The sequence below is a fragment of the Dothidotthia symphoricarpi genome, assembly GCF_010015815.1.
Source record: "Dothidotthia symphoricarpi CBS 119687 unplaced genomic scaffold P153scaffold_32, whole genome shotgun sequence".
In the NCBI taxonomy this organism is placed as follows: domain Eukaryota; kingdom Fungi; phylum Ascomycota; class Dothideomycetes; order Pleosporales; family Dothidotthiaceae; genus Dothidotthia; species Dothidotthia symphoricarpi.
Window position 1 is genome coordinate 63584 of NW_022985039.1, and position 25924 is coordinate 89507.

Consider the following 25924-nt stretch of genomic DNA (forward strand, 5'->3'; position numbering starts at 1 on the left):
GCAGCACACATGCCGCCGTGATTAAGGTTAGTGAATGGAAATTAGGAAGCATTCGGAAAGCTCAGGTACATAGAAGATGATAATCTAAAAGTACACCATACCCGTATGTGAGGTGTGGTTGTGCAAGCAACTCCTTCTGACACGCCAACATTGGCGCCTTACAGCCACCACATATCCTGACGTCATCTCTCGTGGTCAACTTCCCCACGCCATCCCGTTCTCCAAGCCTCCCGCAACACCATGTCCAAGGTCCAGACCGCCAGCTAAAGCCACACCCGTTCTCGTTAAACCGTCGCTCGGTTCAGCCTTCCGCTCACAAATCGCCAATGACATCATTTACGCGGGGGCTTAGCATGTCTATCTTCCGTTTCAGCTGAGATGCACCACTGTCATCGCATCGCGCCAGAGGACGGCGACACGTCGAACCACGGATGAAAGTCTGGACCGCGAAATGTCATACCTCTATGACGTCGTTGTTGTGTTTGCGCCTAATGTTTTGAGCTGGATTGCTGCGCTCGTCAGGCAACTGCTCAGGCAATGCGATGAGTATGCGGTGAGCACATAGCTTTGTGACGGTCTGATGAGGACGACGCGGATGTGAGATCGCGATGGACAGGTTCTGGGCTGTGTTCAGAGAGAAGCAAGGCATTTATCGAGAGTGAGAAAAAGCTTTAGGTGTATAAAGGTAAGACTCGCTCATGTTACGATGAGATTGCATCAGGACGACACTTTGGACCCACGCTCTACATACATAGCAGGCCAATCAACCACCGATATCATCATCCACAACGCAACAAATACCGCAGGAGACAAGATGAATTCCACTTCCACAACCAACCTCGAGATCGCTGTGAACGCGATCACTCATTCCTCATCCCGAACCAAAAGCAAGAAGAAGCAATCAATAAATTACCGAGCGCACCAGCGCGAAGATGGTGTGATTACAGAGTACCCGCGCTACGTTCCTATATCCTTACCACGGAAGCAAACATTCAAATTCGAGAAAGCCAAAGCAGAGTCCAAGATCCCCACATCACCACCTAGGCCCGCTACTCAACACAGAATTGTTGAAAGACTCCCTGATAATCTGCTGAAGATTATAGTGCGCCAAGAGGAGACTCGAAGAGATCGCTACAACGAACCTGTTAGCCTGGGGAAGGATGGGTACATCGATCTTTTATACAGGATTGAGAAAGGAAATTTGGAAAGACTGGAATACCAAACTGATCCTTCTATGATGCCGATGCAACGCTTTCTCGCTGAGCCAGGGCCCTGGAACATGTACCTACTACAAGTGGACTGAGCTCTCCTGGACGTGACCCTACATGATATACGAAATCATTGATGCTGATCGGTGAAGAGCTTACCGACCTAACTTTTCTACCCGGTTATGTTCTAGCGTGTTCTCAGGAACGGAGATCTTACAAGAGGACTTGCAGGTTTGCGGACTCGGGTGTGTCCGTTGACCCTGAACCTGAACAGTGCAGTCCCAACTTGTAGCAAAAATCGTAAATACTTCGACACCTAATCGAGCAGATGCGGATTGTAGTCTACGATATGAGAGAGCGAGTCACTTTTTGAGTTTTTGGAAGAGCTACGCGACCGAGTTGTCGATCTATTCGTTGGATGTACATGGGTCTTCCCGATCATCTTCAGGCTCGGGGAATGGAGATGCCGTTCGACGTTGGAATAAAGCCTAATAAATTCATGTACTAGCTTCAACGTCGAGACCCTAACTGTCTGAAGCGTTGCGATGTTATGAAGTGAAGACGAGTCATTGAACTTTAGCTCCGGTGATTTTCGTAGCCGGCCGTAAAAGCAAGGATGTGTACGAAGCCGTAAACACACCAGAGCTGGCCACCCTGTAGATACTGCAGGAGCCCGTAACGCAGATCAAGCACTATCACTTGATGCTAGTATTCTCCTGCCGTGTGTTTTGCCGCGTATTCATTTGCGTATAAGTGGGCGACAAGCCCACCCTCTCTGACATGCCACATTGACCTGCCATATCAATTACTCCCTCCTTGGTCGACCTGACAATCAATCACTGGGCGCGTGAAGCATTATGGCTTTACTTGACCTAACAAGCCGAGTGTCGACGTCGCCGACGATGCTCATTCTCGTTGCGTCTGTCGTCCTTTTCGCCAGCTACGTCCTTGGGCACACGTTGCTCTTTCGCCGACTCCCCCCCAATGCGCCTTCCGTAGTCAGCGACAACTATCCCATCACGGGACCTCTGGGTTTCTGGACGGAGCGCTGGAGTTGGTTCAAGAAGCGACGCGATCAAGCCAAGACGGGAAATTTCTCGTTCCATGCGGGTGCGCACACTGTTATCGCCATGTCCGGGGATAAGAGCCGCCAGGTGTACTTTGAGTCGCGCGAGCTAGGTCTTTCTGAGGGTTATAGCGTCTTGTTCGGGCAGGCGCCTCCGCCGCCGGCACAGGCTGAGGGCAAGGGCGAGGATGAGGATTTTTCGATGGACAAGCACTTCAGTCGCCGTCTCGCGCATCTATTGAAAAACGACCAATTCCGTCGCAAGCTGCCTGCTCTCATCTCCGATGTGCAAGAGGCCATTGACGCCATCAAGTCCGAGCCAAATGGCATCACCGATCCCTTCGAGAGCATCTATCGCATTGTCTTTCGTCTCACGATCCGCGTCGTGGGTGCTGATGAGATCGCCGACGACGCCAAAGTGTTGGAGGACACTCTGAAGCACTTCGAATCGATAGATAGCAGCGGTTCAGCGACTTCGGTCATGTTCCCCAAGCTGCCATCCCCTGCCGTCTTGAAGCGCACGTACGCCGGCCTCCAGATATACACGATGATCGAGAGTATTGTCAAAAAGCGGGCTGCGAGCGGTGAGAAGCATGACGATGCGCTGCAGTACATGCTGGATCAGGGCGACAAGACCTATGCGATTGTGGAGTTCATTGTAGGTGCGTTGTTCGCAGGTTTGCTGAACAGTGGCATCAATGCGGCGTGGATCATGTGTTATCTTGCGACCTCGTCTGAGTGGCTCGCCAAAGCCCGCGACGAAGTCCGCGACACCGCCGCGAAATACGCGAAAGATCCTACTGCACCCTTACGTTATCAACTGAATGATGTTCCTTTAGAAGCATGGGAGGCTGAATTTCCCGTCATTGATTTGTGCTTGCGCGAGTCGATCCGCCTCAATCTACTAGGCGCGACGTTCAGGAAGAACTTGAGTGGGAGGGCCATTCCCACTGGTACCGGCGATGAGGTGATCCCTCCTGGAGCTTTCGTTGCATATGCTATTGCCGATGCGCACCTCGATCCTGAAATTTACCCGGACCCAGAAAAGTGGGATCCTGCTAGGTACCTGCCAGACCGTGCTGAGGACAAGAAGAAGCCCCACGCCTTCCTAGGATGGGGAGTTGGGAGGCACCCGTGTTGTAAGTGCATCTTCCTCTGACAGTCTACCTTCGCTAACATCAGTACAGTGGGCATGCGGTTCGCCAAACTGGAACAAAACATCATCACGGCCTACTTTTTGGCCTCGTTCGACTTCAGCCTCGAAGACAGAAGTGGCAACAAGCTCACCGCTCCGCCCAAGCTCGACACTAATGGTCACTCTGCGCAGAAACCGAAGAACGGCCCCCTCATCAGATTGTCACCAAGCGAGAAATAGGTTCTCGACTGAGCAATCAGTGAGATAGATGATAAAGCACCGGGCGATTCGTTCTTTCATGGCGATTGAGCAAACGATCTCAATCTTAGCAGAACTTGTACCAGGATGATCGGAATTTGGTCCAATACCTGTTCTCTGGAGGACCGTTGGACAATAGTTTCGCAGTTATGCCTAAAGTATCTCCATTTGCATAGAGGTGACACATCCTCTTCCCTTTTCCACCCCCTATCAAACCGCAACCTTGTTACAAGCCTGTCGAAAGAATGTGTCCCCGCGATCCCAGATTGCTCATGAAAATTGTTGACCCAAGCGAAAAATACCCAAAAGAAACGTTATATATTTATGCCAGGCCTTTTTTGATGTCTGCTTTATCTACTCACCTCAACATATTCTTCTTGATGCTAGAATCGATCCCCTTCACTCTCCGTCTTCAACCTCTACTACCCCACCTGTGCTAGCACGCATCTTGCCAATTGATGCCTCTCGTACATCGTTACCCACCGCGTACTTACGTCACAAGACAGGAACTCAGCTGCAATTTCACGGCATCTTGCCCCCTCTCTTGCAAGAACGCGGAGCTTACTGTAGGTCGTGGGTTGTGTTATAGAATGTGACACTGTGCACTAAGGGTCCTCTCAAAACTCAATCCTTGAGTCGGACTAAATTTGTAGAGCGTTTTGAAGAACAACCGCTACCGCTACATAAGCTTGCTGAGAAAGCAGAAGTCCTCAAGTTCTTCACAAACAATTGAGACTCCCGTCCTTATCCGGCCTCTTTAAGGTAAACCTTGCACTCTGTACAACCTCAAAGCCAATCGCCTCTTTCCGAACATCCGGCGTCATCCCTAATTCCCTCATCCCCAATATCCTATCGAAACTCTCTGGAAACCATTCCTTCACACCCACACCCGTAGTAACACCTATCTCGTAGGTTTGCTCGTCTTCGAAATTCGCGACATTTGGCCATTTCATTGTCTTCGTCTGGCGGCTTTGAATTTCTGTTATCTCCGCAATTGTCATACCCCGCGTAAGGGGAATTGGTGGTGCGGTGAGCCTGGGTCTGAGCGTAGCTTCTAGGGTGTGAGGTACACCTGGGGATAGTGTAACCCAGCTTGGTCTGTTCTTCTCTGTGGGTAACATATCCTCTTCGGACCTCAGGTATAATACATGCATGACTACCCGACTGATGCTTTCTCCAGTACGGACGTTTGTGAAAGTCAAGCCGGGATTGTAGAGGAGTCTGTTAAAGAAAGGAGTTGTGTGCTTGTGGAACGTGATTGGATGGGTGTGGCGAAGTGTCATAATGACAGTTATTGTGAAGGGTCTGTTAAGAGCTAGGTCGAGTGTCGAGCTGACAGTTGAGATGCAGACAGAGATGTATGGTGACGGTAGCGGAGATCGGGACAATTCCATGATAGATTGGGCCATTCGGGTAGGAGAATTTTCCGAGAAAGTATTTGCTATAAGGGGTTATGCATGAGAAAGACTGTAAAAAGACTTTGCAATAAAAAGATAGGCTATTGTTCGCAACATCGGTGGATTGGGCAACAGCACTGTGATAAGAACGTATCTTGTTTTTCTGACGCACTAATGACTGTTACACAGCCCCCTCAGTCTCTACAAGCCAATCATGCTGTGCCTTTTCATAAATTGCGAACATGTGCATCAACGAAGGATATTATGTGAATTTAGGCAGCACTTCCTGTTCTGAATATGACCATCGGTAGTTACTCATACGATACATGTATATGCCACACGAATAACCTTGTAGCCACGCAAGCCAAACATCACCGGTCACAGATCAAACGTCACGGACTTAACCGACCTTGTACAACCTGATAACTCTTGGTGCACAAACACTTCCCATACTGTAATTCATGACTCACATAGACTAGAGGGAATGAGGCACATTACATCGTCTCGAGATGCCGTACATCTCGCGTCAAGCATAGGTTTTGACAAGTTCAATGTGACCATCGTAGCTTAGAAGAACAACGGCATCGATAGCGTGGAAGAATGCTACCATCTATTAGCAGACTTATGCCTTGATAGTCGGTGAACTGGTAACTAACGTTGATATGGTTGTTATATTGAAGGGTCAGTTCCATACTCTTGAGTAGGAGAGCCCTGATTTTATTCCTTTGTGCATCAGTCTCATCTTCTCAATATCGAAACATTGCCACTTACAAGCGAGACGCTCCCAGTATCAAATTTGGCCAACTCCGCCCGGAAGCTACCAAAATCCTGAACAGCTTGGAGATAGTCTCTACTACTTGCCTAATATTGTATCTGCTATGTTTCGAGAAAGGCGGAAGTAAAATTGAGCTTGTTCGATACGGCTTCGATCACCTGGGCTCTGAATACTGAAGTTTGAAGGGCCGGAGGGGCATCTGCGGCAGGTGGTGATATTGTAGAAGTAGTTGTCCCAGAAACAGTCTGGGATGTCTGCCACAGAGCTGTGGAATCAACTTACGCTTGGCTGATGTTTGCTTTCCGATTCCTTACCTTGTCGATATCATTGGCTAGCTTCAGTTTATTTTCCATACCTTGTCTAGTGTATTTATTGATTTTCTCGATGACTTTAGGACAAGATCGGATGATGGCCTTCAAGCAGGGATTTGGTGACATCAGGACCAGTTTTGGACTTCTGCAAGTCCGTGCATGCTATACTTTCCCAGTCGACGTTGCCACCGTTGGCCGCCAGAAGGTTCGCCACGTTTGCAACATGACCATGAGTGAACCGAACGATGTTGTAAGCAATATCTGTAAGATCTTCAGGAATCACATGGGGCATTTGGGGGCGGAGTGTTTTTCGAATTGGCACCAGGCACATTGCCGTGATCAACCTCCGGTACGTCTTTGACGCCACATTTGTCTCCCTTGAAAATATCGATCGCCTCTCCAACCTGGGTGTTGTATGAAAGCATCGATACGAGTAAGGGAATTGCTTGTTTCAGGGCACTGATGACAGTAACAGCAAGACTGCTGAAGACTTTCAAACCTCATGCATCGTACCCAAAATTTGAGCATAAAATCCTCGAGGTCGACAGTACAAAGTTTACCAGGAAACTCATCAGCAGCCTTTGTGTATTGTCGTTGCACATGTTGCAGACTAGTCTTGAGGGTATCCAGGTTGTCCTTGGAAGTAGCAACAGCCTTTCTATCTCTTTGAAGTTGGACCCTTCTGCATACTTACACTCTCATGTCTACCTGGGCAAGTCTGATCGGTATCCATTGCCCACAATAGTGAAAAAAAGTCGTGATAACCGAAAAGTGTCTGCTCCCTGAACAGCTCGGCAGAGTTGATTCTCGGCAATTCAAGCCATCACATGTTTAAAGAGATGTTGTTGAGTACCTAGAAGAGCAATAGCGCCCAATGATGGTTAAATACAGCCTATCATGTTGGTATCTCGCGAGGTGTCATCTCATCGCGCCTTGGTGATTTACTTAACAGGTAGGAAACTACATGATCGGGAATTCGTGTTAGTAAGGTGAGGCTGAACGCCAATATGCACGTGATGATCTAGCTATGCTTGGCCTAGAGTAACTCACACCTGATAGATCCTGTTAGCGCCCCCAGTCTCGTTCGATAACCAACCGGCATTATAACATAGCGCTACTCAACGCGTACTTGTCATGATACCCAACACCTCTGTCATTGAATTCCCCAGTCTGAAACGAACACAGAGATATGGCGCCAAAGTGAAGACTGGCTGTCGAACGTGCAAGTACGCGATCGTTTTCTCGTTACTTAGAAATAGGCGAGATCCGGGTGTGGCTGACAAGTCTGCCGTAGAATTCGACGCGTTAAGTGCGATGAAAAGAAACCACAATGCACAAAGTATGTATGGGATATGCCCAACACAACCCCATTTGACTTTGATAGATGTACGAGTACAGGCCGCAGATGCGATGGCTACAATCAAGATGCAAGCTCCCACGCTGTCGTTCCCAGTCAATCTTCCAGTCTCCAAAGTGCCATTCCGATGCTGTCTGGTCTGGGTGACAGTGTTGTCTACCTAGAGTTCTACTATCACTGTGCTAGTCCAACATTGGCCAGTGGCTTCGACCGCGAGTTTTGGTCCCGTATAGTCCTTCAGATGGCCCAATCAGAGCCTGCTGTTCGACATGCTGTAATCGCATTGGGTTATCTTGCTAAGACCCAGACGGGTAGCTTGAGGCATGCTCGCTCTGTCTCTGTCATCGACAAGACTCTACTCCTTCATTACAACAAGGCGGTTCAACATCTTGTCGCTCGTATCAGCGACTACTCGTACTCCATAGAAGTTGGACTTGTTGCTTGTCTGCTATTCATCTGCATCGAGTTTTTGAGAGGCGATACCCATTCTGCATTGAGACACCTTCAAAGCGGACTCAAGATCATCGTCGAGCGGCGAGGGAATCTAGATACTCAGCAAGTTGGTCCGCTGTGTCCATCATCTTCTATCACATTAGGGGGGGAAACGGTTGGTCCGCGCATAATTTCAGATAACCTGATTCCTATGTTCATCCGAGCCATGGGGACTGGGCTCATGTTCGGCGCACCTTTCGAGCCTGCCCTTGAACCTTTTTGCCCTCGGCCGCAGGGACCCCGAAACCGGCCATTCACAAGTATCGTAGAAGCTCAATCCGCGATCTATGAGCTCCGGAATGCAACCGTAGTGTTGATCTCGATCATTTTCAGAAAGCTTAGTTCAAGAATTCAACCTTCGATCAAAGATTTGCAATATCGCGGCTATCTTCTGACTTGTCATGAGTCTTGGCTGCTCAACCTGCAGATCTTTCAAGGGGGTGGGGAGTTATCGAACGAGGAAAAGGTCATAGCAAGCTCACTCAAAGTATCACATTACTGCACTTACTTGGCCTTGGCAGGCGCTGTCGATATCCATCAAACCATCTTTGATGCACATATCTCCAACTTCAGATCCCTGAACTATCACGCGAAGATTGTGCTGGACTCCATGAATTTATGCATCCCATCAGTACCGTCCGAATCCTCCGCTACAGCTTCGGGCTCCAGATACTTATCTGGCAGAAGAGAAACAACATTGGCATCCGCCAGAAGCTACAGGCAGGCAGGCGCTCACTTCACTTTCGAAGCCTCGATAATCTTTCCACTGGTACGTCAAACCTCCTAAATGATCAGAATATCGGCTAATCGTATCTTTACTTCAGTATTTCGCGGCCACCCGATGTCGCTGTCCTATCACTCGGCGTGCATCAGTTTCTCTCCTTGAAAGGAAGCCGCCACGAGAAGGTCCCTCGGACGCCCAGCAGAGCGCCGTAGTAGCAAGGCGCGTCATTGAAGTTGAGGAAAGTGAGGTGGATGAAAACACAGGGAGGCCAGTGCAAGAGAGTCGGCTTGTGTGTCCGGTATTCGAGTTCGATATGGACAAAAATGGTGGATTCTGGGGTAGTTTTACGTCGGTAGCTTGGATCTTGAGGGGTAGAGATCCATTGGATCCGCTCCGTCGTGTTGGTGATAGGAATTCGATGCATGTTTGGGGGGAATGGGACGAATGGTTCGTGATGTAGTTGACACAAAGGGCTACATGTTCTTACTTTTTTCATGCTTCCCCATTCGGTTGTATCTTTTGCACAATGTCATATTCGACTCAAACAGCAGTTGAATGTTATAGTTCTAGCTGATGGGCTTGAGAAGGGTACATGAAACTGGATATTTTATATATTCACTGAAACACATCAACCATATAAACAAATCGGGATCGACCCATGCGTCATCTGCTGCATCATTCGGTTGGGGTTATAGGACCTGGTGACCTTTGGAGAAGTATGAATCACAAGCTAGCAGAGTCAGGTGTTATGACCATGCATACATTGGAGCGTAGGAGTCTCTCACTCGAAAACCATGTCGATGCAAAAGTAGTTTTTGCATCTTGTTCGCTGACGGCGTTTAAGCTAGTACGTATACACACATAATACATTTACTCGGCATAGTATGTCTATCTGTTGATGACTAAGAGATAATTGACAAAGGTAGGAATAGTGTTGTCTTATGCTGGACCGCTTATACACTAACTAACCATACTTTGTCAACCTAAAATTCCTTCTTCATCGCATATGCTACATCAAGTCAGTTCTTGGGGCCGGCGTTCGGGTGTGAGCTCTCACTTTTCACGCTCTCTCATCCTCTGTCTCAGTAACTCTTTTTGGTCTTCCGGCATGTTTCTAGCCTTCTCCAGTTCCTCCTGAGGTAGGGGAGGTGGCAAAATATCCTCATCAGGCTTGAACCATTTCTCTTTTGCAGTTTTTGTCCCATCGGAAGTTTTCAATCCCTGCTCCTGTGCTCTCTTTACGTAGTCTTCGGGAAACCGGCGAAGAAACGCTTCGATTAGTTCTGGGCCTGAAGAACGGACGTCAGGATCGAGATATGGTAGGAATGAGTGGCCTGATGGACTGGACTGTCAAACTTACGCAATCCTTCGGCTGATAGCACTCTTCGATCAGCGGTCAATGAACGCAAGACGCCATCATTTCCGAGCGCGATAATGCCCATGATGTCATTCTTGAGACGGTCGAAGACGCAAGTGACTTCCTGTTGAAGTGGATCATTTATATCATAGTTCCGGATGCACGCCGGTGTTGGCGGCTGCTCTTGAGTCTTATCAAGATCGGTCATGGTGTACCTGCCCAAATAGGCCGAAGAATGGATGAAGAGATATTGAGGTGGGCGTTGCCCACGATGCTGCAGGAGGCCGCCCACATGACGCCGGTGGTACGGATGCAATGACCGACCCGTCAGGCCACGCTGAGGGCGCCTGATCAATAACCAATAGGCGAGGTTCTACAACAGTATTCGCAGCTTCAACTCCGCCACCTTTCCAACGCTGACATATAGGCCCAGGAGGGCAATCCTTCAAGCAAGCTGGCAATCCGAATTTGGTGCGAGAAGAATCCCACGGGGGACTGGAGGAAAAACGTCGAACGCAGTGAATCCTGCATCTCGAAGTTCGTTCACCGCATACCTACTGAACGTACGAAAAGTTGCTCATTGCAGTTCGGTAAGACCTCCACCGTCTAGAACTTCAATTTACCAGGACCATTCAGGGTCCAGTATGTGCGGATAGTTTGTACGGTTGCGCTCTGCAGAGGGTCCAATTTGTCAAATATCAGCGGCCATGCATCCTGGCCGTCCCGATCGCCGTATGCATGGGAGTGGCCTTCACTGCAGCTCTATGGACAGCAGAACTGGCAGAGTTTGAATTGCCGGTGCCCCTTCTCGGCGCGGCGCATTTCCGTAGATCTAACCAAATTTGGACTAGTACGACACACAGACAGGCCGTCATCTCATCTCATCTGATTAGATCAAAATTTCTTTCCATTTTCGTCATTGTACCAGCACCCCTTCACAATGAAACATACTGTTTCTCTCGTTTATGTTACGGCCTTCCTGTTTCTCTTCGGGGAAAGCATTCAACCCGCTCCACGCATTGCGATCTACGAGTCCATCATTTGCGACCGTCACTATGCCGACACAGCGCAAAATGGTCCTTACGACTGCAAGATCGCACCTGTGCAACAAGAACTCGCCTTCCTAGGGGGCATTGAGCGCCTTTCCATTATTATCCCTTCCTTACTTGCAATTCCCTTCGCTGCTCTGGCAGATCGCTGCGGCCATTCTTTCATACTCTCACTTGCTGTGTTTGGCATATTTCTAGAGGACGGCTGGCCATTCATAGTGTGCTGGTTTCCTGACGTGTTTCCTATCAGACTGATTTGGTTGCATTTCTTTTTCTGTTTCCTTGGCGGGGGTTTCACTGTTGTTGTCACGTTACTGCATGTCATCATTGCAGATGTTGTCAACCCAGAGGAGCGAACAAAGATGTTCTTCCGAGTACGGGCTGCAGGCGTCGGGGCAAGTATTCTAGGCTATGCAGCCAGTGGTATGGCAATGAAGGTTAACCAGTGGTTGCCGTGGGCGCTGGGCCTGGGAAGTCTTTGTATTGCTACTGTCACAGCAAGAATGATTCCGTCCACATCGGCGTCAAACCACCAATCGGCGCCGGGTCACAGCGTTATCGCCGGAGATTGGAGATTACGTGTCAGGTCTTTCTGTAGGAAACTGAGGCATACTACTGCGATGCTCATTGGAAACAAGCAAGTAGCCACTATGTTGGTGTTGGTCCTCTTGTGCCAGCTAGGATTCGACTCTGTACCTTTGATGTTGGCCATATATGTTTCAAAACGTTATGAGTGGACCTTCGCAGATGTAAGCTGATTTCTCCAATAGAGTTCACTTGAATTGTCGACCGACTAATGATTGTTATTTACTCAGGCTAGTTTCCTCAACTCGCTCGAAATGAGTGTTGAACTACTTACACTCGTCTTACTCCTGCCGCTTCTCACATCGCACTTGCCTTATAAGCTTCGTAGTCTCTGCTCTTTCGACAAAGATAAGTATCTTACTCAAGGAAGCCTTGCTGCACTTGCGGTCGGGACACTCTGTCTTGGTTTCGCACCTGTTGTATTTGTTGCAATCCTCGGTAAGTGCGCTACTTGTGCTGAAGTTACGAGGCATAGACCCTAATGAAAGTAATTTGCTCTAACTTGTTTGTCTCTTTCTAGGTATCGTCCTCCTGGCATTCGGAACCGGGCAAGACGCGTTACTACGGTCGATGACGACGGACATGGTTGATCCAAGTGAGATCAGCGTCGTGTACTCCGCGATCACAATGTTGAGAGCGATCGGTGGGTCGATCAGCGGACCAATATATGCTGGACTATACGTAATGGGCATGAACCAGAAAGGCGAAGGCTGGCTTGGACTGCCGTTTTTGTTTGCGGGCGCGCTTTTCGTTGTTGCCCTAAGCCTATTGTCAGCGATAACAAATCCTGAGGAGGGGGGATATGAGGCCATAAGCGATGTGGAGCGTGAAGGCACGCAATGACCATGTTGCGAGGTTGGTCTAAAGCTTTGAGAGGAAAAGAGAAAAGGAACCAATATCTCGGCTCTCGGCGTCCAAATGTTGTCAAGGTAGAGCAACATCAATGGTTTTGCTCCTAAACAATGGATCACAAGTTCATCTAGTACATCTGTGTTTGACATAAGTGAATCTAGTTGCCGTCTCATCCCTTCAGTAGTAGCTTCATCGACAACTTGAACGCAGGGCTCCCCGTTCCCGTTTTCGCTAGGTGTATTCATCTCAGCGTGCACCGTCTGGCAATGTATTACTTGTGTCCCATAAGAGGCAAAGATTGTGCGGTCGATGGACTTGTTGAGTACGAGTCTGAGTAAGATTTTGGTCTGTTGCAACTCATACGCGTAGTGTCATCTGCGCTTTTCCTTGTAGGGGAAAGTGCGGAGTAAGCGCTTTGCTTAATATAGCTAGCTGAACCCCTGTCCAACTTAGGCTTCTGGCTGTCTACCTCGACGTTACTTTACTGCGGTTGTACCGGCAACTTTGTTTCCAAGGCAGACAACTCTATACGTGGCCGTTGGTGGCTTGGATGCGTGCGGCGTCCAGCGATGGGGCGCAATAAGTGACGACGTCCGCCAACTTCGAGAAGGAATTCAATATAAAGAAACATAAGCGATCGCGAACGCTGGAATAGTATTTTTGTGCAGAGTAACCACTTTTACAAGTACTAGTTTTTGTTTTTGAAAGACTCGCAATCATGGCGCGTCTCACCCATCAGTTGCGCCTTTCGTCGCTATCCATGATCGCGTCTTGCCTCGCGTCCACATACGCATTACCCACGAAAACGTTGAATTCAACCTACTTTCCACCAAGAAACAGTACAGCATCGTCAATCGAATGGGGCGCTTGTCCTTCCGATCTTGATGCACCACAAAATCTTCAATGCGCCACTTTCTCAGTACCCATAGACTGGGATGCACCGTACGGGGAGCATTTCGACCTTGGACTCGTCAAAGTATCTGCCATCCCTTCGAATTTGACCTCCAAGGTCGGCAGCTTGTTTATCAACCCAGGAGGGCCGGGTGGAAGTGCATCGGAACTCATCGCCCAGCTCGCACTGGGCGCGATCCAGAGTGAAGTATTCCTAGCAAGCTTCGACTTCATTGGATTAGATCCCAGAGGTGTAGGACTGAGCAGTCAAGTCCAGTGCGACATGGATATCTACGCAGAGAGGGTGTCCCTGTTTCCTGAAACTGAAGAAGACCTGGAGAAGTTGATAGACAAGAACAAGAGGCTGGGGGAATCATGTCGGGAGTTGACGGGCCCGCTGCTGGAACACCTCGATACTATCAGGTACGTCGCTATATCTTGGAAAAGATTCTGGAGACTAACAACCATCAGCGCCGCGAAAGACCACGAAGCTGTTCGCGTAGCACTCGGCAACGACCCTATCAACTTTGTCGGTATGTCCTACGGCTCACAGCTCGGCGCCCAATACGCAGCTCTTTTCCCTGACAACATCCGCACTCTCGCCATCGACGGTATCTTGCAGCATTCTCAGTCGGAAGCCGCAAACATCTTCATCGAGACATCATCCTACGCCCTTGGACTGACTCACTTCTTCGATTGGGCCTCCAAGAATGAGTCGTCGGTGCTCCGGGGCCAGGACGCTGAAGCACTGTGGGTATCGCTTCTCATAAATGCAACTTCGACCCCCATCCCCGCAGCATCATGCAATGGCACAGACTGCCGCTCCGATGTGAATTCCGAAGAAATCATGTTTAACGCACAAAGCTACTTAGACTTCGCAGGTCAAGGAGTTGGCTTCGGCTCTTCCTGGGAATTGCTAGCCTCTGCTTTGTACAACGCCACTCAAGGCGATGCCTCCGCACTATCCACATCCTTCTCAGACCCAACGTCTATCTCCGGTCTCGCAATTGGTTGTCTCGACTGGACGCACTCATCCTCCTCTTCTCTCGCTGACATCCTAGCACAAAGAGCTATGGCTACAGAGTTCTCCCCGCTGACTCGTGGCGTAAGCGAAATGTGGCAGCTTCAGCATTCGTGCCTGGGCTGGCCCATACCAGTGAAAAATCCCCCAAAGCAGCTGGACGTGAACACGAAAGCGACGATTTTGATGACGCAGAGCACCGCAGATCCGATCACGGGGTTGCCATGGGCGTTGGGAATGCTAGGGGAGATACGAAACAAGGTGCTGGTTCTTAGGCAGGTTGATGGACATACGAGCCTTCCGCTAGGTGGAAAGACCGCTGAAATGATCTTCACCTATCTAATTACAGCGTCTGCGCCAGAGCAAGGGCTTGTGATAGATTCCTAGTATGTTTGTGGGTCAGACAAATATTGCTCGCACATTCAATATGTTTCAGACAATATGATAAGCCCAAACATAGATGTGCCCAAATCACACCAAAGAAGAACCGCACAGCTACATAACTGAGGACGAGATTCAATGGCGTGCTGACGTTTTGGACTGGACTATCAACGATCTCTTCGGATACTTGGGGAGAAATTGATAAATTTAAGTTAGTAACCTTTTATCTTGAATCAGTTAACATTTCTGATTTCGGATACTTCGAGTGAATAAATGGGATCGTGTATGGGTTGTATCTGAAATGTCACATAAAAGGAGCGCCGAAGTTACCAAACAAGAATCACAAAAGATTGCAATAGAGAGCGCATCATGATGAACAACTGAAAACAAATATGCTTGAGACACACGTACAGTAGTGTCTTCCAATGCAAGAAACCATAGTATCAATGCATGCGAGTTTGAGCTGTGTATCTCAGGTCTGTCGTTCGATGAATCGGTTAACCATGAAATTATCAGGAGAGTCCGTAGTTTGTCAAAAAGCTATCTTGACTACTCTCATTTGAACTCAACGCATGCCCAACGCATCTGTCAAAGAGGTGTCAATCTAGGCAGACTGTTTGTCTCAAAACGAGTTGATCTTCGACAACAGGGGCATGTAGGCAAGTTTATTGAAAAAGATATGAGTTCGCGTGGAGATAAACCGCGGGTTGAACTAGGAGTTCTTGGTACGGGCCTAGACTTTCTCCATCCATCGCTACTCCACACTCCACATTTTCCACTCCACACTTCACATTTCAGAGCTCACAATCCACACCCCGCGACGAAAAGCTTTCAATCTAGGAAGAGACGCAAACTGTTGGAACGACTGGATGATGACCGCATCTCGACAAGCCTTAGTTTCGACTTACACTTAGGCTCTTCACGACGATGGCGCGTCTTCGAGGGTGTCCAAGGTTAGATCAGAGAGAGCCTCTACACCATTTGCAACCGCAAAACGCGTCACTACATCTCTCTCTTAAGATTTTCCCGGTTGTTGCGTACTTTTCTCGCCACTCGGGGCACGTTGGGAAATTGTCATCAGAAGACGGGATGAAAGAGTTGCGTTAATGACACTATAGTTGTCGCCATGAGCGGAAACTGTACTTGTTTGGGATCTCCGCACCCCACACTTCGGAGAAGATACGTCCGAAGACAGCTTTATAAACAATCAGGTCCCCACGGGGTCGCGTAGCACCTGGTAACTTTCGATATCACAACCTGTCCATTACAGCGGGGCTTCGCAGGTACTCCTCTCTTGCGGTGCCGAAGACATGATTGCGTCCCTGATCGAGACTCCTGCATGATGGAGTGGATACATAGTAAGTCGGATCAAATAACTGGAGATTGCAGCCTGTCCCAACATGCGATCAATAGTCCACAGCTAACTTGAGCAGAGTAGAGCCGTGATACCTTCCGACGGAGTCGTCCATGTCTGGCTTGCAAAGTGCACCCTCGCGTCGTGCTGCAGGCGACGTCATCCGGCAACACTTCGGTTCCTTCTATGCAGAGATTGCATAAATCTCTCACGTTCGACGACCATGCCACCGCGATGCGACCCTTTCCAGAGACTCCACTACGACCCTCTTTTACGAAACGAGCAAAAAACTCTTCGCAAAATTTGAGGCTGCTAGCGCTGTCACCTTGGGTCCGAGTTCCGGTTGCTCGCGCAACACGTGAGGCATTCTCGGCAAACATCGGCGTTTGCAACCAACACCGCCAAGACAAATCGTAGGGTACCATGATCTGACCGATCGTCATCCGGCAACACATCGGGGTGATTAAGCGCAGCTTATCGAGCTGATCCCTTGTTGACGAACTGGAACCCATGGAAAGCTCCACCGAGATGCGTGACCGTGGGGATGCAGCATGCAGAGCCCGCACTGAGGGAAAGATGCCCATGGGCCTCCATCATCCCGACGCCGTGGGGTGAGCAGCATGCAGCTTGCGCTTGTTCTACCCATGTTCTGGCAACTCTTCCGATCACAAGCGCGTCGAGAAATTCGAGTCGGTCACTTCGCGGTCCGAGTGCAACCCTGACTGGTGACCTTCGACGACTCTGAGCAAGCCGTTACATCACCCGCCCCAGTGTTCCAGAGCATCGTCGACGAAGTTTTGCTGCTAAGGCGAAATTCGGGGCGCGCAATGCAATCCCGGACTGACAGCGGGGCTCCAATGTCCGCAAAGTCCCCACGCAAACTCGTTATATATGAAGAGCGACAATCCCCTCAAAACCCACACTCACCCTCCATTCTCCAGCTATTCCCCAACAAACACCCTTTCGAACCCACTCTTGCCTTGAGGAGCAGAACCTTTGAGTCAATTACACTCTGAGGACAATATCATACGCTCCGCCCAAGATGCGTTTCTACGGCAAGAAAACCAAGGAGGAGGAAGGCAAAGGAACTCCAAACACCACAACGCCTACAGATACGCCAACACGCAACAACTCTCACGCTGCACCACATGGAGCTATTGAAGAGCCAACCAAAGTCCCTTTCATCGCCGTGGTTCTCGGAGCGACCGCCAGTATCGGTGGCTTCATGTTCGGGTACGAATCGGGACAGATTTCTGGTGCGCATTTCCATCTTCGATTTGTCTGTGTCATACTTACCTTAATTCAGGATTTCTCGCTATGTCCGACTTTCTCGAAAGGTTTGGTGAGAATGGAGCATTCTCCCCTATTCGTCAGGGAACAATCGTTGGTCTTCTCGCGTAAGTTGATAGTTATGGTTTAGCACTATACGCTTGTCTAATCATCTTCCAGTATTGGTACCCTCATCGGCTGCTTGTGCTCCGCACCCCTAGCTGATACATACGGTCGACGTCTTACTATCTCTGGTTCTGCATTCTTTTACATCATCGGCGTGATCATCGAGATCACCAGCGAGAGGGTGTGGGTACAATTTGCTATGGGCCGCTTCGCTGCTGGACTTGGCATAGGCGCGCTTTCCACGGTCGTGCCAATGTACCAATCTGAGTCGATCCCAAAGAAGATTCGTGGTGCAACTGTTAGTTCGTACCAGTTGCTCATCACGCTTGGTATCTGGACAGCCTACATGGTGAACTACGGTACATCGGCAGGCTACGCCAATAGCGCGCAATGGCGTATTCCCAACGGACTTTCTGCTCTTTGGGCCATTATTCTGGGCACCACAATTCTTCTCCTACCCGAGTCGCCTCGTTACGCCTACCGCAAGGGCAACGTCGATGATGCTCGCCTGAACATGGCACGCCTGAATGGCGTCGATCCCCATTGCGCCTTCATCGACAACGAAATCCGGGAAATCCAAGAGAAGCTAGAGGCAGAGGCAACCGGTGGCGATCACCCATGGCACGAGATCTTTACTGGTCCGCGTATGCTGTACCGCACACTGTTGGGCATGGCTCTTCAGGCTGGTCAACAACTCACGGGTGCCAATTACTTCTTCTACTACGGAACTACGATCTTCGCCGCAACCGGATTGAAAAACTCCTATGTCACATCCATCATCCTTGGCACTGTCAACGTGGCTGCTACGATTTTCGGACTTTGGATGGTGGAGAATGTCGGCCGCCGCAAGGCCATGATGGGCGGTGCCGCATGGATGTGCATCTGTCTGTTCATCTACTCCTTCGTCGGACAATACATGCTCGACCACGTCAACCCGCAGTCCACTCCCCAGGCCGGTAACATCATGATCGTTTTCACCTGTTTGTTCATTGCAGCTTTCGCGACCACCTGGGGTCCTCTTGTTTGGGCCATTGTCGGCGAGCTTTACCCTGCCCGTTACCGCGCTATCTGCATGGCTCTGGCTACCGCTAGCAACTGGCTGTTCAACTTCCTCATCTCGTTCTTCTCTACCTTGATCACGAAGAAGATTGATTACTTCTACGGTCTGGTCTTTGCCGTCAGCTGCGCTGTGCTCTTCTTCGTCGTCTACTTCTTCATGATCGAGACCAAGGGCCGCTCGCTCGAGGAGGTTGATACTATGTACATGCTACATGTCAACCCTATCACGAGCTCTAAGTGGGACCCATCGTCGCTGCAAAAGGACGGCCTGGTAGATACGGACAAGCTGCACTACGGTCCTGGTGGTCGCGCCTGGAGCAAGGCTGAGCAGGCTGGAACGAGGGGTGGTATCTTGGAGCCTGCTGAGCGACAGGAGGTCCAAGTCTAGATCTCGGAAAAGAACTTGATATGCAAGTCGCCTAACACTGTTCTAGTGTTGAGGGACGACCACGAAGACTAGATGTTGTAATATTTTCGCAGTCTACTACACATGTACGAAGTAAGATGAGACGATCCTAATTTTATGTAACAAATTCAATTTTACTTTCTCCCAATGTATATTCCCCCCTGTCTGTGAACTTTGATGTAAGCTGGATTCCTAACATGTGGCGCGGTGATTGTAAGCAATTGTATTGAAAATTGTACCCGCGCCGTTCATACAAGTACAATCATCGACGGGATCAACAGTAGGTTTGGCCGTGTCCTACGTTTCTATACTATCGATCACAATAACCTTTTTGCTTGCGATGTCGTAATAAATCACCAAGACGGAAGCCAAAGTCGTACTATGATATACTTGCCGCTCATAGAAGATCTATCAAGAGGAGACGAGGTGAGCAATGTGGATCGATATTTAATATCTGGATTCTATTTACTAGGTACTTGGATTCATCGGCACACATATATTCCGCTGACCCCTCTACATACTGAACGAACTCTCTGTGAGGAACTCTCAAAGTCTAGCCAACTCGATTCACCTTCAATGCCTTGAGTAGTAAACACGCCGCTCGACACTATACTCGACTAACAATTCGCGCTTCCGCGTTTCCATATATCGCTGTTTAATACATTCCCCCAACGCACAAGCAGCCTGGACAGCTTCATCATTGGAGCGACCCTTGCGCTCAATAACGACCTCCTGCAACTTGTCGCAATCCAACAACCGATCGAGCTTGTAATGCTCCCACATCTCTTGGACTCGGCGGGGAAAGCGGGTCAGACCATCTTCGTACTCGCCCTCCAACACCCACATGACGAGCTTGCTGGTGTGCATTCCAAGCTTCACACTCACCAGCCCAGGACAGCGGACAGCCAATTCGAGGTCCGCGTTATCGGCGAAGCTTGTGGGGAAGCAGTCGAAGAATCTGAAATGGAGCCTTCGGACTGCATCGAAGGCGTTGATGTTGTTGAGGAATTTGACAAAGAACTCGTTGTCGGCGAAGCTCGAGATGGTGAAAGTGGATCCGCGCAGGAAGACGCCCATTGTTTCGGCTGAGGTGCTCTTGGATACACGACATATAGTGGGAAGGAATGTTGGTCGGTTGACGTTCTGGGCGCGCCTGGTGAAGTCCCGGAGGTCGATCTCGTTAGTGGAGCGCGCGTCTTGCATGGCAATATCCCATAGGATATCGCGGATCTCAGGGGCCAACTTGAGGAATGACAGAAATGTGTTGGCCTTGGTTATATATAACCCTTTCATTGCGATGGAGACCCATGTTGGGTTTGACTCGATGGTGGGAGTAGACGTGTGCCTGCTGGGTATGTCTTCAGTCTGCTCAAGCGGAGGGAAGTCTGCTGCAGTTGGTCTGAAGGGTGCGACGCTAGCGGCAACGAGTGAGCGCGTTTGAGTGTGGGGGATGATTTGGACCGGCATTGTATATGAATCTACAAGTTCAGGTTAGTGTCGTAGCTCATCAGTGTTCGGACGTTGAGGGCAAAGCTTACACTGTGTAGTGATACGGATAGTAGTTCAACGTGGCTGTGATCGGGTGCAGAAGAGGACTGGTAGGCTAAGAGTTGAAGTTGATATCGAGTTGATTTGCTAGTGTTGGAGACATGATATAGGTTGTGGTTGAAGGCTTATATACCGTCAAGGGGTCCCATGGAAAGGCAGGATGAACAGTGAATATACGAGCCATTGGCCAACGTGAAAGGACTATCCCTTGAGTGAAATGCTGACATGTTGACCAGGGTGTCGTCCCAACATCATATGAGCTGGAAGGTCGGTCATGATATTCAGGAAAGGATGAGTGTGTCAGAACAGTGAAAGGTATGTGGTGGGCTCGTCGCTTTATAACTTATAGAAAGCTTTTAACTTGACAAACACAATTCCAGTTTGATGGTTCACGCTGGTTCGACCGTGATTTTGAACACAAACGCGCAATCAAGGCAGTATCTAGCTTGCACTCCCGCATTCTGTCCACGCAATCGAAGTCCATCTCCTTCTCAACTTGAGCTGGAATGTTGGCATACAATCTTTAGGGGTCGTGTAATGGTTTTGCACGACACAAAAACCAGTCAAGCAGAGTATAGAGATTGAAGGTTTGATGATAGATGGAGCAAACAACTTCGTCTTTGAGGCTTCACTCTTTGCCTTCCACACGTTCATCTTTGTCGCTATCTAATGGATCAGGATGAGGTACTAGCCTTGAAAGAACACTTCCCAATGTAGATGTCAAGACTCTACTCACAAATGGATGGATATTTGACCCTGTGTTTGAAGTAGACATGCTCACTTCCGGAAGTCATCGTGATTCAAAAGATGTCTAGAACATGACGCAGCAGCTCAGAGCCAAACTCAACACATGACTCGCCCCGAGAAATTTCCCAAAACCCCCACCAAGAACCCCTCCTTCGCAAAGTACCAAAACTGTACAGGACAATACCTCACGCGACTATATCTTGTACATTCCCTCCACCGCATACAACCAAGATAGATCCCACAAATCACCAACAACGCGAAAGGACACTCAAAATGGACGACCCAGCCTTCGACATCGAGACAGACCTCTCAACGCAAAGCATCCTCCTCGCCGCCGCAAACCACGACATCCAATCCCTACGAAACCTCCTCCGCAACTCATCCGCCAATGTGCAAGATTCCGAGACGGGGTTCACTCCCTTGCACGCCGCAATCGCAGCTTGCGAGCCAGAAGACGACGACGCGCAGAAGGTCAACGGCCATGCGAACGGTGCCACGAACGGGGCGAGCGAGGCGCAGAAACAGGAAATCGAGGCTGCTGCAAAGACGATGAAGTTACTGTTTGAGAACGGCGCGATTTGGAATGATTTGGATATCAATGGTGAGACGCCGGGCTGCATAGCGCATCGGCTAGGCTTGAAGGAACTGTATGAGTTGTGTGTTGATGCGGGTGTGCGGGCGGAATTGCTGCTGAGTCGCTTGGACGAGTACCAGCCGCTTGGAGCTGATTCGGATGATGACGAGGACGAGGATGAAGACGAGGACGAGGAGGGAGACGAGATGGACGAAGTGATGGAGGGTATCGAAGTCGTGCAGCTCGAGGGCGACGCGTCGACGGAGAATCCCAACTACCTCGCGTCGGCGTTGACGTTTGACCGCGACCGCATTTTGGATGGGTCTGCGAACGGCGTCATGATGGAGTGGGAGACTACGCTCATGCGACGATCTGCAGAGCTGCTTCTGCCGGCGCCTGGGCTGCGCGTGCTGAATGTGGGTCACGGGATGGGCATCATCGATGGCATCTTGCAGGAGAAAGAGCCCAAGTCGCACCACATCATCGAAGCACACCCAGATGTGTTGAAGCGCATGAAGGAGCTGGGGTGGGACAAGAAGCCTGGTGTCGTCATCCACGAGGGTCGCTGGCAGGATGTCGTCCCTGGTCTAGTTGAGAAGGGAGAGCTGTTTGACGCCATCTACTTCGACACATTTGCTGAAGAGTACAAGGCGCTGCGGGAGTTCTTCACGGAATTCGTAATCGGACTGTTAGATCCGGCGGGTGGTCCAGCGGGCGAAGGCGGGAAGTTTGGCTTCTTCAACGGGATGGGGGCGGACCGCCAGATCGTCAAGGATGTGTACAACAAGATTGTCGAGTTCGATCTGTTCGATGCTGGCTTCGACACTGAGTGGGAGACAATACCTATTCCTGATCTTGACGAACAGGGCGAGTGGGCGGGAGTACGGAGGAAGTACTGGGTCTTGGACGAGTACAAATTGCCAACGTGCAGGTAGGAAAACTCGCAGAACACATAGCAAGACTTGTGCTAACTTGTTCATCAAATTAGTTTCATCGGCTGAAGAGACTGCACGCCAAATACGGGAACACGAAGCTTTAGCACATGGAGGCATCGTTCAGGAACCGTCTACTTGTTCGAGCCATTCAGTCCATCCATCAACCCATGTTCCTGCAACAGACCATTATATCGCTCTTGCCGTGGTTCCACCAATTGTTTCGCTGCCTCCACACCAGTAACCGGCAACCGTTTCAGCCCCTGATTTCTAAAGTTCTTCGGCACATTCTTAGGGTCCAGCAGCCCGACTTGCATCAACACCGACGCCGCATCGTAATACATATGCTCCGACACCAACTTCCCTCCTTTTATGGCCACAATACTGACGACGGGTATCTCCACATACTTGTCTGTCGGTGGCACGCCCGGCAATATCCAATCAATCTCGTCGGAGTGAGTGAAAGACACGACCATCTCGTCAACCACACGATCGACGCCTATTGTCCTCGACACCAACCGAATCTTGAAGTCCTCAACCAGACTCGGAATGAAAAACTCCCTGTAGAACTCCTGCAAATTCTTTCTCCCGACGCCTCCTTCTAGTGTCGGCAGAATAGTGACGTGCGGGCTGTTCTGTGTCATGTTCTTGACCACGCTCATGCTCCCCCGCTCAGGCAGGTCGTCCTCGTATTTCGCCTCCCAGAAACTGCGCACTACCGGTTCCAGGTCGACGTCCTCGTTGAATCCTTTTCTCACGCACGCCAACGCCCTGCTCCATGCCAAGTTCGCTTCGACGTCCGAATAGGTTCGCGAAGAAGGATCCGCAAAGCCCGTGGTGCAGTCGTCGTAGCGGTAGAACTTCCATTTACAGAGGTCGGGATGCGGGTAATCGTCCTGCTTCAGGCCAGCGAGATGCATTTGCAGCTGCAGCGAGTCCGGATACTTAAAATTCGGGCTCGGAAGTAGCGGTGGGTAGTAGGCTACGATTGCGCAGCATTTCACCATTGGCTTGAACGCTGCCTTCAAGACCATGCTTGCGGCCTCGCCATACGCTACTATGGCGTAATGTTCGCCGAGCTTGAGATCCACGTGAAGATTCTTGATTGTGCGAATGAAGTCGGCTTGGTCGGCAGAGTCGTATGGGAGATATCGCACATCGAAGCCTTCATCTTGCCAGGATAGGAGAGCTTTCTCGGGAGCGTGGGGGGATAGGGCCGTTAGCCATATGCGAGGAGGGTTCTTCTCGAAGCTCAGGAAGCGGTTGCCGGTTGATTTGGGCGATGTGGAGGACATGTTGGACACGCGGTGCGGTTGTGTCGAACTGTGGAATTGCTGTCTGGTATTATTGGGGTAGTTTGGAAAGGCGGCATTGCAAAATAACGCGTTGCGCGGGGACTGCAGCAAGTTTTTGTACCAGCCATCTGAGCTGTCCTTGTCAAGATCCCAGCTGCTCATCCCAGTTCTTTGGAGCTTGAGCACAGACGAACATGCAGCAGGCGGGGTCGACGTCATGCTCAGGATTCATACCATGCCAGTGCCACAGCAGCCGCCAAAACGAACATTTCGAAGTACCACACCTTGGTCTCAGTTCCCTTAATTGTGTGAGTTCGCTCCCTGACCTACAAATAAGATGTGAAGATTACGAAAACATGATTCCCCGACAAGAGCCCAGCCGAGATCGGACCGAACGCTTTCCGATTCTTTCGGAATGACGCCATGTCAAAAAACTATCCGTCTAGAAATCGCCATTGAGTAAAAACTTCAAAGTGCTCATTGAAGTCTCAATCTTCAACACTCATCACAAATATGGCTTCGTTTCTCCCCCGTACAGCTCCTCGCGCTTTCCGCTCTTTGGCGCGCCCGGTGCTGAGCTACCAGCGCCCTGCTGTCCCGCTGCTTCGTCGCGGCCTTGCGGTTCCGGCTGAGCAGCCGCGACTGAGACTGGGATCTGTTGGTATGTTTGTGGGGTTGAAATAAGAAGGGAGGACTGTGCTGATCGACTTGAAGCGCCGAACTTCCAGGCTAAAACTACACATGGCGATCTGGATTTCCACAAGGTTTGTAGAGTTTGCGTTGAGATGGGAGAAGTGTGCCTAGCTGACACTTCGCAAGTTCATCGACGGCAAATGGACCGTCTTGTTCAGCCACCCGGCTGACTTCACGCCCGTGTGCACGACGGAACTCGGTGCTTTTGCGAAGCTGAAGGGCGAGTTTGATGCAAGGGGGGTGCAGATGATCGGTCTTGTAAGATGCCCTGTCAAGATTCATGCAAGAATCGTGGACTAACAACGATATAGAGCGCTCAAGACCTCAACTCTCACGGTGACTGGGTCGCGGACATCAACGAAGTCTGCAACACCAACGTACAGTTCCCCATCATCGCCGACGCAGACCGCAAAGTCGCTTTCCTCTACGACATGATTTCGCAAGACGACCTGGATAACATCGCCGAGAAGGGTATTGCGTTCACGATCCGTGCCGTGTTCATTATCGATCCGGCAAAGAAGATCAGGCTCACGATGCTGTACCCTGCGAGCACGGGGAGGAATACTGCTGAGGTGCTGCGAGTTATCGATAGTCTGCAGACGGGCGATAAGAAGGGCGTTGTTACGCCGATTAACTGGACTGTGGGCGAGGATGTTATTGTGCCGCCGAGTGTTAGCACGGAGGATGCGAGGAAGAAGTTTGGAGAGGTCAGGGAGGTCAAGAAGTACTTGAGGTTCACGAATGTTGGAAAATAGACGGTGAGGTGTAGGAATATGATAGAGATGGCTGCAGGCGTTTAAGGAAAAAAGCCGGAAATCTGAATAGACCCCTCATATCGAGATATCCACAGTAGCGCAATGGTGAGAGTTGTAAGCGTCGAGGGGATCCGTTTCCCCGAACCCTGTGATTATGAACTATGGAAAAGCTAAGTCTTCAAGAGGAGGAGAGTACTTCATATGCCTCGGACTTCTCACAGACAACCATTTTTACACATGGGGGTAGACCAAAAAACGATGTGGGGAGCAGCATTCGGAGTTGGAGAACCGACCCAAATTCATTGCC

The 25924-nt window shown here is 50.0% G+C and overlaps 13 protein-coding genes across 13 annotated transcripts; 9 read left to right on the forward strand and 4 right to left on the reverse strand.

Annotated features, from left to right (window-relative positions):
- Positions 1-215: 215 nt before the first annotated feature.
- Positions 216-1768, forward strand: P153DRAFT_371702 (uncharacterized protein). Its single transcript, XM_033669322.1, has one exon. It carries the CDS (start codon positions 707-709, stop codon positions 1301-1303), a length of 597 nt encoding a protein of 198 aa, XP_033517771.1. The 5' UTR covers positions 216-706; the 3' UTR covers positions 1304-1768.
- A 297-nt stretch (positions 1769-2065) lies between these two features.
- P153DRAFT_391614 (cytochrome P450) lies at positions 2066-3649 on the forward strand (the record flags this gene model as incomplete). The annotated part of the gene is made up of 2 exons (XM_033671083.1): positions 2066-3413; positions 3462-3649. The coding sequence occupies 2 exons, from the start codon at positions 2066-2068 to the stop codon at positions 3647-3649; spliced, it is 1536 nt and encodes a 511-aa protein (XP_033517772.1).
- A 428-nt stretch (positions 3650-4077) lies between these two features.
- Positions 4078-5647, reverse strand: P153DRAFT_435972 (uncharacterized protein). Its single transcript, XM_033673194.1, has 2 exons — positions 5535-5647; positions 4078-5108 (listed from the first exon to the last, which is right to left on the reverse strand). The coding sequence occupies exons 1-2, from the start codon at positions 5623-5625 to the stop codon at positions 4387-4389; spliced, it is 813 nt and encodes a 270-aa protein (XP_033517773.1). The 5' UTR covers positions 5626-5647; the 3' UTR covers positions 4078-4386.
- A 1599-nt stretch (positions 5648-7246) lies between these two features.
- P153DRAFT_435973 (uncharacterized protein) lies at positions 7247-9357 on the forward strand. The gene is made up of 4 exons (XM_033673195.1): positions 7247-7376; positions 7445-7489; positions 7535-8768; positions 8824-9357. Exons 1-4 carry the CDS (start codon positions 7285-7287, stop codon positions 9181-9183), a joined length of 1731 nt encoding a protein of 576 aa, XP_033517774.1. The 5' UTR covers positions 7247-7284; the 3' UTR covers positions 9184-9357.
- Positions 9358-9776: 419 nt separating this feature from the next.
- P153DRAFT_303983 (uncharacterized protein) lies at positions 9777-10288 on the reverse strand (the record flags this gene model as incomplete). Its single annotated transcript, XM_033664554.1, has 2 exons — positions 9777-10057; positions 10084-10288. The coding sequence occupies 2 exons, from the start codon at positions 10286-10288 to the stop codon at positions 9777-9779; spliced, it is 486 nt and encodes a 161-aa protein (XP_033517775.1).
- A 732-nt stretch (positions 10289-11020) lies between these two features.
- On the forward strand, positions 11021-12196 carry P153DRAFT_304037 (uncharacterized protein; the record flags this gene model as incomplete). Its single annotated transcript, XM_033664557.1, has 2 exons — positions 11021-11878; positions 11945-12196. 2 exons carry the CDS (start codon positions 11021-11023, stop codon positions 12194-12196), a joined length of 1110 nt encoding a protein of 369 aa, XP_033517776.1.
- A 37-nt stretch (positions 12197-12233) lies between these two features.
- On the forward strand, positions 12234-12888 carry P153DRAFT_371705 (uncharacterized protein). The gene has a single exon (XM_033669323.1). It carries the CDS (start codon positions 12399-12401, stop codon positions 12555-12557), a length of 159 nt encoding a protein of 52 aa, XP_033517777.1. The 5' UTR covers positions 12234-12398; the 3' UTR covers positions 12558-12888.
- A 396-nt stretch (positions 12889-13284) lies between these two features.
- Positions 13285-15314, forward strand: P153DRAFT_427037 (uncharacterized protein; the record flags this gene model as incomplete). The annotated part of the gene is made up of 3 exons (XM_033672641.1): positions 13285-13405; positions 13544-13880; positions 13929-15314. 3 exons carry the CDS (start codon positions 13285-13287, stop codon positions 14863-14865), a joined length of 1395 nt encoding a protein of 464 aa, XP_033517778.1. The 3' UTR covers positions 14866-15314.
- A 1712-nt stretch (positions 15315-17026) lies between these two features.
- Positions 17027-19270, forward strand: P153DRAFT_164523 (hexose transporter HXT13). Its single transcript, XM_033662278.1, has 3 exons — positions 17027-17469; positions 17520-17610; positions 17663-19270. The coding sequence occupies exons 1-3, from the start codon at positions 17256-17258 to the stop codon at positions 19053-19055; spliced, it is 1698 nt and encodes a 565-aa protein (XP_033517779.1). The 5' UTR covers positions 17027-17255; the 3' UTR covers positions 19056-19270.
- A 241-nt stretch (positions 19271-19511) lies between these two features.
- On the reverse strand, positions 19512-20738 carry P153DRAFT_371708 (uncharacterized protein). Its single transcript, XM_033669324.1, has 2 exons — positions 20621-20738; positions 19512-20563 (listed from the first exon to the last, which is right to left on the reverse strand). The coding sequence occupies exon 2, from the start codon at positions 20538-20540 to the stop codon at positions 19647-19649; it is 894 nt and encodes a 297-aa protein (XP_033517780.1). The 5' UTR covers positions 20541-20563; positions 20621-20738; the 3' UTR covers positions 19512-19646.
- A 692-nt stretch (positions 20739-21430) lies between these two features.
- P153DRAFT_401997 (arginine N-methyltransferase 2) lies at positions 21431-22943 on the forward strand (the record flags this gene model as incomplete). The annotated part of the gene is made up of 2 exons (XM_033671957.1): positions 21431-22873; positions 22931-22943. The coding sequence occupies exons 1-2, from the start codon at positions 21642-21644 to the stop codon at positions 22941-22943; spliced, it is 1245 nt and encodes a 414-aa protein (XP_033517781.1). The 5' UTR covers positions 21431-21641.
- On the reverse strand, positions 22930-24779 carry P153DRAFT_371709 (dienelactone hydrolase). Its single transcript, XM_033669325.1, has one exon. The coding sequence runs from the start codon at positions 24329-24331 to the stop codon at positions 23009-23011; it is 1323 nt and encodes a 440-aa protein (XP_033517782.1). The 5' UTR covers positions 24332-24779; the 3' UTR covers positions 22930-23008.
- P153DRAFT_371710 (mitochondrial peroxiredoxin-like protein Prx1) lies at positions 24541-25811 on the forward strand. Its single transcript, XM_033669326.1, has 4 exons — positions 24541-24830; positions 24884-24933; positions 24989-25120; positions 25174-25811. Exons 1-4 carry the CDS (start codon positions 24683-24685, stop codon positions 25615-25617), a joined length of 774 nt encoding a protein of 257 aa, XP_033517783.1. The 5' UTR covers positions 24541-24682; the 3' UTR covers positions 25618-25811.
- Positions 25812-25924: the final 113 nt, after the last annotated feature.

What these genes read in the sequence shown, in the direction of transcription:
- P153DRAFT_371702 (XM_033669322.1), top strand. Translation starts at nt 707, where the DNA reads ATGAGATTGCATCAGGACGACACTTTGGACCCACGCTCTACATACATA.
- P153DRAFT_435972 (XM_033673194.1), bottom strand. Translation starts at nt 5,625, where the DNA reads ATGGTCACATTGAACTTGTCAAAACCTATGCTTGACGCGAGATGTACG. An exon ending in CCTCATTCCCTCTAGTCTAT is followed by an intron (nt 5,109 to 5,534) that starts GTGAGTCATGAA and finishes AACCCCTTATAG; the next exon opens with CAAATACTTTCTCGGAAAAT.
- P153DRAFT_435973 (XM_033673195.1), top strand. Translation starts at nt 7,285, where the DNA reads ATGATACCCAACACCTCTGTCATTGAATTCCCCAGTCTGAAACGAACA. An exon ending in AAGAAACCACAATGCACAAA is followed by an intron (nt 7,490 to 7,534) that starts GTATGTATGGGA and finishes TGACTTTGATAG; the next exon opens with ATGTACGAGTACAGGCCGCA. An exon ending in CCTCGATAATCTTTCCACTG is followed by an intron (nt 8,769 to 8,823) that starts GTACGTCAAACC and finishes TCTTTACTTCAG; the next exon opens with TATTTCGCGGCCACCCGATG.
- P153DRAFT_371705 (XM_033669323.1), top strand. Translation starts at nt 12,399, where the DNA reads ATGGGCATGAACCAGAAAGGCGAAGGCTGGCTTGGACTGCCGTTTTTG.
- P153DRAFT_164523 (XM_033662278.1), top strand. Translation starts at nt 17,256, where the DNA reads ATGCGTTTCTACGGCAAGAAAACCAAGGAGGAGGAAGGCAAAGGAACT. An exon ending in CGAATCGGGACAGATTTCTG is followed by an intron (nt 17,470 to 17,519) that starts GTGCGCATTTCC and finishes ACCTTAATTCAG; the next exon opens with GATTTCTCGCTATGTCCGAC. An exon ending in ACAATCGTTGGTCTTCTCGC is followed by an intron (nt 17,611 to 17,662) that starts GTAAGTTGATAG and finishes ATCATCTTCCAG; the next exon opens with TATTGGTACCCTCATCGGCT.
- P153DRAFT_371708 (XM_033669324.1), bottom strand. Translation starts at nt 20,540, where the DNA reads ATGCCGGTCCAAATCATCCCCCACACTCAAACGCGCTCACTCGTTGCC.
- P153DRAFT_371709 (XM_033669325.1), bottom strand. Translation starts at nt 24,331, where the DNA reads ATGAGCAGCTGGGATCTTGACAAGGACAGCTCAGATGGCTGGTACAAA.
- P153DRAFT_371710 (XM_033669326.1), top strand. Translation starts at nt 24,683, where the DNA reads ATGGCTTCGTTTCTCCCCCGTACAGCTCCTCGCGCTTTCCGCTCTTTG. An exon ending in ACTGAGACTGGGATCTGTTG is followed by an intron (nt 24,831 to 24,883) that starts GTATGTTTGTGG and finishes ATCGACTTGAAG; the next exon opens with CGCCGAACTTCCAGGCTAAA. An exon ending in GGGTGCAGATGATCGGTCTT is followed by an intron (nt 25,121 to 25,173) that starts GTAAGATGCCCT and finishes ACAACGATATAG; the next exon opens with AGCGCTCAAGACCTCAACTC.